This window comes from Carassius carassius, chromosome 20 (assembly GCF_963082965.1).
Source record: "Carassius carassius chromosome 20, fCarCar2.1, whole genome shotgun sequence".
Classification (NCBI taxonomy): domain Eukaryota; kingdom Metazoa; phylum Chordata; class Actinopteri; order Cypriniformes; family Cyprinidae; genus Carassius; species Carassius carassius.
Genome location: NC_081774.1, coordinates 22,794,867 through 22,804,706, shown reverse-complemented (window position 1 = coordinate 22,804,706; position 9,840 = coordinate 22,794,867). Strand labels below are relative to the sequence as shown.

Genomic DNA, 9,840 nt, shown 5'->3' with positions numbered 1-9,840 from the left:
TCAGATGACAAGAGCATGGTTGATGTAAGGTTTGTAAGATTTACCTCCAGCACCTAAAATATCTTAAACTGCACTGACTGCCTAGTTGCAGTATGTGTTAGCCTGTTGTTTTTGCATTGTTTTGCAATGATGAATGAGGCGTTTGGCAATTTTAATAGCTTGTTACAATTTAGCCTAATCTGCAGGTCTACTCCACATACAGTACAGTCGTCCATTGATATCACATGTGTTAGTTTCTGTCATGTTCTGCATGGCCAATATGAAGTGATTTTATGGATTTGGATAGGCTCATTGTAGGACAGATGATTAAAAAAGGCACTAGGGATATTTTCATCATCTCAAAATATTCTAAGAAGTAGGCTCTCTCTTTTTCAAGATACATATAACAATCCAAAAAGGGAGATCCTTGCCTGCCCGAATTGAAGAGATTCATCACATGCTGCAAGGACTTTCACTTTTCGTATATATATATATATATATATATATTCCAGTTGAATATGTTAAACAAATGTTTCTTATTTATCTCTCTCTCTGTCTCTCGCTCTGTCTTTCTCTAGAGTTGAAGCCTACAGCCATTCTATCCATGCTGCAACTGATGGAAAAGGGGTTCACTTTGGTGCTGTTGTGATGTTGTCGCAAAAATGACACACACATATATATATATAAACATTCTTGAATCATTCTTGTGTCTTGTCTTGCCCCTCAACAACTTTTAAAATATCAGCTGTAATTTAGTGACTCCATACGCTGATTCCAACTTTAACTTACCTGATAATGAGCTAATTCACCTTAAGGAGGTTAATCAATATACTGTATAATTCAAGAGACTAAGACTTTTAAGGTTCTTCATTTTTTACAATTGTTTTAAAATTGATATACATCAATTTTACAAAATTGATATTTCATTTATATTTTTTGTAAATTCATGTTTAAATGTAAAATTGTGACTCAAAGCACACTTAGTAATTAACCTCTGCTGCATTTTGAATCAAAATCACATTTAAAAACAAATACTACTGAGATTAATATATTCATGCTATATACAAAGTAACGTGACTGCAAACTAAACCAACAGGGTACTAGAACTGCGGTCCTGAAACTGCAGCCATCGCTATATCGTCCAGTACGGTAGGTGGCGCTGTCACGAAAAACTAGGGTCCTAGAACTGCGGTCCTAGATCTGCGGTCCTGAATCTGCAGCCTCTGGTTGTGCAGGAACATACTATTGGCGATTATGCGTTATGCTAATGTTTTCTTTCACCACAGGAGGGCGAGAGAGTGTAACAGAGTAACGGTCTGCTGAGGTTTGTGGTTGAGGGCTCTATAAATTATGACCTGCAGGCGTTATTGCTTTTCATCCTCTTTACATGCAAAATACCCATCATCCAAGAGGGCGATCCCGTGTTGAATTACTTCTACGTGCCACTCTTGGTAAGAAAGTCTCTCTAGAATTTTTTGGGACTAGTTGCTGGTCTAGATGTTTTTTTGACAGGCAGTGGTATTTAGGTTCATACTCCATTGCACACAGCTTCAGCTTCTTCACCTCTTTGTTTCTGTAAGTTTTACTATAATTATGTCTATATCATGTTGAATATTAATATAATGATCTGTCTCCTTTATAAAGCTTTATTCAGAGTGTAATGATGTTGCTTGAAATTATTTTTGTTCTGTCTGTGGACAGCTGTTTTTCAAATTTATTAGTGCAAAATATTTCTAAAAATGTAGTTCTGTTTCAGTTTTACACATGATTTCCTGATACATATAACCTTTATTTCCCTGTTTCCTACTGAACACCTTTATATTCTCTTTCAGTCCTATGACAATGTACACCATTCACAGGCAAAGACTTATAAATAAATGGTGTGACAAAACCCAAACCTTTCCTCATGTCTCCTGGCCTGAAAACAATATTGGGAAGGGATGAGCAGAGCCCCAGAAATTCATGTGGATAAATCCCTCTGAAATCTACGAGAATACCTTTACTTAGCTTACATACTTAGCATTAATTAATTTACAGTATATATTATAGCTAAAGTGGAGTACACTTTGTAATGGGAGTTGAGGATTATGGAAAGTGATGACATGACCATCCTGCTCAAAAGCAAAAGACTCTCTGCACTATAACAGAAACTAACTTAGGACGCAGAGCTTTGGCCTTTCTGACATAGACCCTACACAGCATACTAACATCTTTGCCTCTTACTTCTGACTGCTGCCTTTTTCTGAAAAAAAAAGAAAAAAATTTCTTCTTTTAATTCATATTTTTGAATGCATGTTTAGTTCTTGAAAAAAGCGCTACATACCTTAGATCAGCAAAGGGCTTTCATAATTTTTCCTTTTGTGATTGCAAGTGATGTGGCATGGATAAAAACAGTCCTTAGACATACAGTACATGCCTCCTTTAGTATTGGCAAGTTCAGTGAGAGTGAAAAATAAGCACTTTATCTCCTACAGTAACAGTTGATTTCTAGTGCTTAATGAACGGTTAACTATTGTTAAGTCCTTTTCTTGAAGCATTGTTATGAGAATAATTGGAAATAAAGAACTGTCCTGCTCAACAACGTCTGGAGCAATTTAGGTAGTGAGTTACTAGTGCTATCATTTTGTAATCCTAGATTAAAACACTTTTGTATTATTTTATGAGTGGTATGTTTTTGTTTTTTTAAACCACAATTTATATAGATCTAAATTAAATAATTCTAAAAAGACATTTCCCTGAATTCTTTCCCTCATGTCCATTTTGCAAAATTCTTAAAGACATTTTCATTTTCAAGTTGTCAAACAATGCAGCACAATTATGATCAATCTCTTCCTGCACAGCTATGATCCTCAGGTCTTGCAAGAAGACTACTTCAAGCAATCATTGGGCTATATTTGAACATAGTCAGTCCAGTGCATGCATGTCACATTTTATTTAAACATACAAAATAGGAATGCTCTTGGTCTGCATAACTCAATAGTGATATCCTAGCAAACTGCTTTTTATTGCACTGTATCTGAGGTGTACAAAGATTAAGCATGATATCAGACCAAAATATAAAAATGGACCGCGTCAAAGTCAAAGACTTATACAATAAAACACTTTGTATGCCACAAAGAAATCTAATTTAACATTACAAATGCACAATTATGGATGTATCGTGAACCTTTGTGTTTGAACTTGACTTTTTTTGATTCACAATGTTTGTAATTGAATTTAAAACTGCATTTAATAACCAGTTTAGTTTATTGCTCAATTAGAATTGTTACCTATGAGGTTCCTAGAAGCACAGCAAATGTTCTACAAGTTTTTCAAGCCAGCTCTCAAATCACAAAATAACTCAAACCTCTGATGATTCAACTAAAAGTTCTCAGAATCAGTATTAAATAAAACAAAAGCTTTCATTTTATCAATGCTAGAGACAAATCCAATTTTATTGTTTTTTTATTTTCACCTTCCAATTATTTAGAGCAATCAAAAAAAATAAAAATAAAGTTCATCAACTAAACCAGAAACTAAGAACTCCAAGGTAGTCATTTTAAAACGAAGTGCTCAATCACATACAAGAAATAAATTAAATTAATTCCATCACTATATAGATAATATATATTTATATATTAACAAAAACTTCAGGATTTTCTTAATTAAGACTTTAAACATTGCAAGACCGATATACTTCAGTAAGTGCCCATGAAAGAAAGTAACATGGGTCTTGTTCAATAGTCCGTATAAGAATCAATATTTCCTCATGCTGTCCTCTGGACTCTGACCTGACCATGTGGCAGCAGTAGTGGACATCTTAGGCATGGCTGATGGGCAGCTGTGTCATTGAGTGGGGCAGGAGGGGCTGCAGAACCAGTGAAGAGGGAGAGTGGACTACAAAGATGAAAAGTTAATGTCTAGTCTCAAAACATCAGGCATAAAGAGCTGCTCAGCATATGCACCAAATTAAGTTAATGTATAAATAATATTTTAATTTGAGACTTGATTTAACTAGTATGAAAACGCATTAAAAGGGGGGGGGGGGAGCACACATACATGGACTATAGTGATATTCCACATAACATACCATCCATATAGGAGTGTAGCGCACTCAGCATAGGGGTGTCTACAGGGGCAAAAGCAGTGTACTGATATTCATCTATTAGAGGAGGAGAAAGCCGAGTGGACTGCAGAGATGACACTGGTGTGGCTGAAGAGTGATTTGGGCTAACATGCTTCTTATGACGAGCTCGACAGTTCTGAAACCAAACCTGAGTGGCAGATGGATGAAGTATTGACACTAGTATAGTAATATAATAATAGTAGTAGTAGTAGTATGAGTGAAGTTACAACAACATAAAACCAATAAAAAAAATGTACCGTATTTTTCGAACTATAAGTCGCACCTGAGTATAAGTCGCATCAGTCCAAAAATACGTCATGACAAGGAAAAAAAACAAGTCGCACTGGACTATAAGTCGCATTTATATAGAACCAAGAGAAAACATTACTGTCTACAGCCGCGAGAGGCGCTCTATGCTGCTCAGTGTAGACTACAGGAGCACTGAGCATCATCGAGCGCCCTCTCGCGGCTGTAGGCGGTAATGTTTTCTCTTGGTTCATGTCAAATTAATTTTGATAAATAAGTCGCACCTGACTAGAAGTCGCAGGACCAGCCAAACTATGAAAAAAAGTGTGACTTATAGTCCGGAAAATACGGTACAAAGATATATACAAAAATATATAAAATCTCAATACATTTTTAATTTATTTTATTCATTAGATAGATAGATACCTGAATAACCCTCCGGCTTAGACCAGTTCTTTCTGCCAACTTTTGTAAAGTCTGGGCATCTGGATTGTTGTCCTGAGCAAACTGGGCTTGCATTACCTTAATGCACATTTTTAAAAAAATAAATATTTCTAAAATTGAGCAGCCATTGCAAGTAAATGGATACTAGGTTTAAGTGTCTGTCCCGGTTTTGTTTTTTTTGTTTTTTTCAGAAAAAAAAATACATTTCAATATTAACCTGTAGCTGGTCAGCTGTAAAACTTGTCCGCGCCCTCTTGGCTGGTTTAGGCTGATTTACTTCCTGATCTGAGGTAACAGCTCCCTCCGCATTCACTCCTTTTCCTACAGCAAACCACAAAGTCCATCAACAAGAGCAGAATTAAACTTAAGCTCTGGTTCCAAAGGGGCTAAATAAATGCAGGAGTAGTTAACAATTGGGTTCATTTTAAACATTTGAGAAAATGTACTAGATAACCATTTAAATGACAATGTATTTTCAAAATCTAACCATTCTCCATGACACGTTTTAGGTTGTCCAACATGCAGTCATAGTGCACACGACACAGAACCCTCTCATCTACCAAGGCAAACTCTTCTCCTGTGGACAACTGTCTCTTGCAAGAGAAGCAAGCAAAACAAGCCAGGTGGTAAGTGTTTCCTTTTGCTCTACGGACCCAATCGTTTGAATGGATGTTCCTACCACAGTGAGCACAACGCGTTCCATACTTCCTGCAAGAGAAAGTCTTTGATAAAAACTTCAATCTTTAAAAAAGGTAAACAAGTTTTTGTTGGATTTTGTGTGCGTGTAGTGAGGCTAACAGCAGTTGTTTGATACAGCACTCCAGGAAATCCATTGTCTACCTAAAATTTTATTTAGGAAAGTATGCAGTGTTTTGGTAGAAAACTACAACATTTTAAGTCGCATATTGATGGTTGTCAATCTACACCATGACAGTACTATCAGTATTTTTCATAAATTTCTGGGGGCAGGAGTATACATTAAAGAATATTTTCTTTACCTGAAGTAGTCCAATTTACAGAATATCTCCTTCTCTTTTATATAACAGCTGATGTGTCTGCCCAAAGATGTTTGGCACACACTGCAAGACAGGCATCTCACGTGCCAACACATGTCGTTCACCTGAGGTGTAAAAGCAACATTTTTTGTTTCGAACGAACCATTTGCGTAGATAAGAAAAAAAAAATGGAATAGGAGTCGGGACTCGGGAAACCCTGAGTGGAACGACAATTTAGTTTTAAAACACTCTTCTGAAAGATTTGTTATAAAAATAAACTAATACGCACCTTCAACAGATATTTGTCGATGATCTCAGTGCCACAGCTGGTACAGATGGCTTTCTCGGTCATGGTATGAAGTGAGGAGCCGGGTGACAAAGACGACGACGAACACGATACCTCCTCAAACAGCTCTTGGGTTTTATCCTGAAAAAAAACAAAAAAATCAAAATTCGAGTATTTTAAAACGTAGCGAAATAAACTAACACAATTCTGGCCACTAAATAGTTGGCTAGTTTAGGAACGAGAATTCAGCCTCGTTCTTTAAGATAAAGTCAGTGACCTTCTGTGTTCCTTCAGAAGTCTTTGACTAGAACAAATAAATACATAAAAGTATGTAGTCCTCAAGTCCAGAAATTGTAAAATAATTATTACTAATACCACTGCGTTTAAAACCTGATGCAGCTGTATGGTGTGAGGCGTGTTGAGGACTGAACACGCACAGGGCGCGGGCATAACGAGAGCAACTGTCTAGCCTGCCCGCTAGCGCCATCGGCTTTTAACCTGTGCGTCCAAGCGACCCATTAAGGGCCACTTGTTTTTTTACAATGACAACCTCAAAAGCGAGCAAGGAGAGGTGCAGAAAAACAGGCGATTCTTAACGCAAAGCGTCATCCTCTTCATTTCATGCAGTGAAACTCCCCAGGTAGATATTAACTGGTTTTCTATTGCCTTCAAGGGCTTGTTTACCCATATATGTTGCTTTCCAAAGTGATTATCTTATTTATATATATATATATATATATATATATATATATATATATATATATATATATATATATATATATATATATATATATATATATATATAAACTGCCGCTGTGACAAAAAAAAAAAAAAAAAAATCCCCGATTACTTAATTTATATTAATTGCACACAGGCTTTGCCTGAGGCACAGCTGACGATGGTATCGTAATTCGGAAGTGAAGGCTGTTTCAGTTCTCGCTTATAAAGAGGAATAAATAGGCGTATAGTTTAGTGAATTATGGAAAAAGCACCGTTTGCCAGCAGACTTTGTTCTTTAAGTTTAACATATTTTGGTCATTTTTATTAATGAAAATTTTCCAAAATATCGATTCACATAAGGATTCATTAATATGACAGGAGATTAAAATAAAATGCATAATAAGACATTTCAAAAGTCTAAACAATTCATGTGGCACTTACAGTGTTCTTGCTTGGACTTTCCTTCGATGTGGTTTGTTCATTTTTCCAGTACATTGCCCAGTATGTTGTATCCACTCTTAAGATCTTTTGTAGGCTACAGCGAAAATGAGGCTAAATCCATATGGGTGCTGCAGCTGAATGCACGTCGTGACCATGTTTTAACTCAAACTTTTGTTTTCCTTGGAGAGGGTGGAACTTTTCCCTCATGTTATTACTACTCTGGCCGCACCTCCCTGTCACATTTACACACGCCTATTATTTGATGAGTGAGTTGCATGAAAAAAGACTTGTAAACGAACTATAAACAGCATAATATTTGTTGAATCGAGAATGCAACAATTTTGTTAAATACGTTTTGGAAACAACCTTTTAACTAACTACTTTTACGTATAGGAAATAATAGGCTACAGCATCTTGCATCTGTTTTATGCCAAAACAAAGAATCAAATAATTTGCATCATCGCGGGTTTGACAGTTTGTACATCGGTCACACAGCAAATAGACCTACATCTAGGTTTGGAAATTTGCATGATCCGATGGTGAGTTATGATTAAAATAAACATTTCGAGTTAAAAGAAAATAATTTGTACAAATATTTCACTGTTTCATTAGAGGGAGAGTGCAGATCACTTAACCTGACTATAAATTAATTGCCAATATAATTGTCGTTTGTTTATTATTATTATTATTATTATTAGCTTATAACTAAATCATTTTTTTAATGGTTTATGTTGATATTGCTGATTGAATTATTATTAGAATTTTTGTACTTTCTATAGACTACTACCTTTTCATTAATTTAATTTATTTTTTATCTTGTTACACTTTAGCTAATTTTACATTTCCAAATATTGTTTGTTTCACATAAATTAATGTTGTTTAAGATATGTCGTTAAATATAAATCAACTAATTTATTTATTTATATTAACCATTTTGTCGTCAACTGTATGGACGGTGAATTGTTATAGCTATTAAATGTCTAGCCAGACATTTGAGTTCATTTTAGTCAGCTCACATATCTGCATATGAAAGGACACTGACGTCTTAATTATAAAAAAAAAAATGTTATCAGCTTTCATTCAGATTATTGTGGCTCTGTGGATTGGATTATTTGACGTGGAGGATGTAAAGCAGTTTTGGATATGCGAAAGGTGTCGGTCAAACCAAAGTGCGCGACCTTTTCTGTGTGTGTGTGTGTGTAGACAACTAGAAAGCAGATTAATGTCGTTTATTTTTGCTATTGCAAAAAAATTATGACACGACCGCTAGGAACGATTTCTGATTTCAATGTCATCTTTATTGTTGTTTATTTGAATCCGTATTAGCCCCTGCTGTTGGCTATTGGTTATTTTATTTTCACATGCTTCAGAATTCATCTTATTTCTTGACTTTGCAAAGTTTTGTGTCATAATATAAAAAAGAAAATCCCATTCTATTCTAATTTAATAGTTTTTGGAATTGGAATTTAAACTCCTGCGCTCTCTTTATTCCTCTTTATTCCTCTTTTATGTATTCCACTATTTATTTGATTGTTTTTAGTTTTTCATGTCTTCCAATTTCATTTGGTTTAAATTATTTCTTTATTTCTATTTTGCCATCATTTTCTTATTTTATAGGTGTTATTTTCTTGAGTGTTTATGTACATTATGTATATGTTTGTTAGGTTTTGTGCTTAATGTAAAAAAAAAAACTTACTTTATGGTTTAGTCTGTTTTGTATCTGTATTAAGAATGGTGGATAGATTGGTCTACCTAATTGTGATTTAAGTGGTGACCTACTAACTAACATTGTTAATGTACTGATTACATAGCAAGTTTAGATCCCCTGGCACTATTGACTATTTAAAAAAAAAACAACAACTCTACATACACACACAACAGTTTTTTTTTTTTTTTTTTAGGCTAGGGTGACCATATGGGCCATTTTAAGCTGGTAGCCTGCATGTTATTGGTCAAACTACTTTGGGTGTTTTATGCAATATAAAAATCCTCGGCACATATGGACAAAGAGGTATTTCCTGCCATGAGATATTCTATCAGTATTGCCATCAGAACCGTTTCACCATTTGTAACACTCCGCTTGCAGTATTTCTCAAAGTGAATATCATAGCAGAGGAACAAACCCACTACAGTTTTACAAATAGCCTACTAATGTTGTTGTGTAATAGAATGTAATTTTTTTTTTTTTTTTTAGGTAAGAACATATTTTAGACTTCAAATATCCAGGTTGTTAATCAGGGTCAGACTTAGTGATTTGGAGGCTTATAAGGAAATGCAGGTGCTCTAACACACCGACTATGTGTTCTTTTATCTTAATTAATAATATTGTGAGACATTTAGACAGTTGTCACATGAGAAAGAAATACTTAACTCAATTATTCTTACCTTTGTGTTAATAATTAAACTGACTTCATGTACAGCTAATTAAATAATTGAAAACTAAAAAATATAATAATTGTATTATTTATAATGAATTAATTGGCATTTACCGACAAGCCCCATTCCAGAATCAAAACACTGTGGGTGTTTCTGAAATGAATGAGGGTGCTCTAGCCTAGGTTTGACATATTTGTGTCCAATCCATTTTGATTTTGAGAGTGAATTCTAAAATTCTAAATGGATTA

At 34.8% G+C, this 9,840-nt stretch overlaps 1 protein-coding gene across 6 annotated transcripts; it reads right to left on the bottom strand.

The window, feature by feature from the left end:
* Positions 1-3,478: 3,478 nt before the first annotated feature.
* Positions 3,479-7,542, bottom strand: lhx8a (LIM homeobox 8a). Of its 6 annotated transcripts, none has more exons than XM_059500937.1 (8): positions 7,217-7,542; positions 6,059-6,196; positions 5,773-5,894; positions 5,262-5,482; positions 4,992-5,095; positions 4,757-4,852; positions 4,049-4,232; positions 3,479-3,855 (listed from the first exon to the last, which is right to left on the bottom strand). In XM_059500937.1, the coding sequence occupies exons 1-8, from the start codon at positions 7,268-7,270 to the stop codon at positions 3,779-3,781; spliced, it is 996 nt and encodes a 331-aa protein (XP_059356920.1). In that variant the 5' UTR covers positions 7,271-7,542; the 3' UTR covers positions 3,479-3,778. The 6 variants fall into 6 exon arrangements, with proteins under 6 accessions (XP_059356920.1, XP_059356922.1, XP_059356923.1 ...); XM_059500939.1 differs by lacking the exon at positions 7,217-7,542 and adding an exon at positions 6,740-6,769; XM_059500940.1 differs by lacking the exon at positions 7,217-7,542 and adding an exon at positions 6,639-6,754.
* Between the last annotated feature and the right edge of the window lie 2,298 nt (positions 7,543-9,840).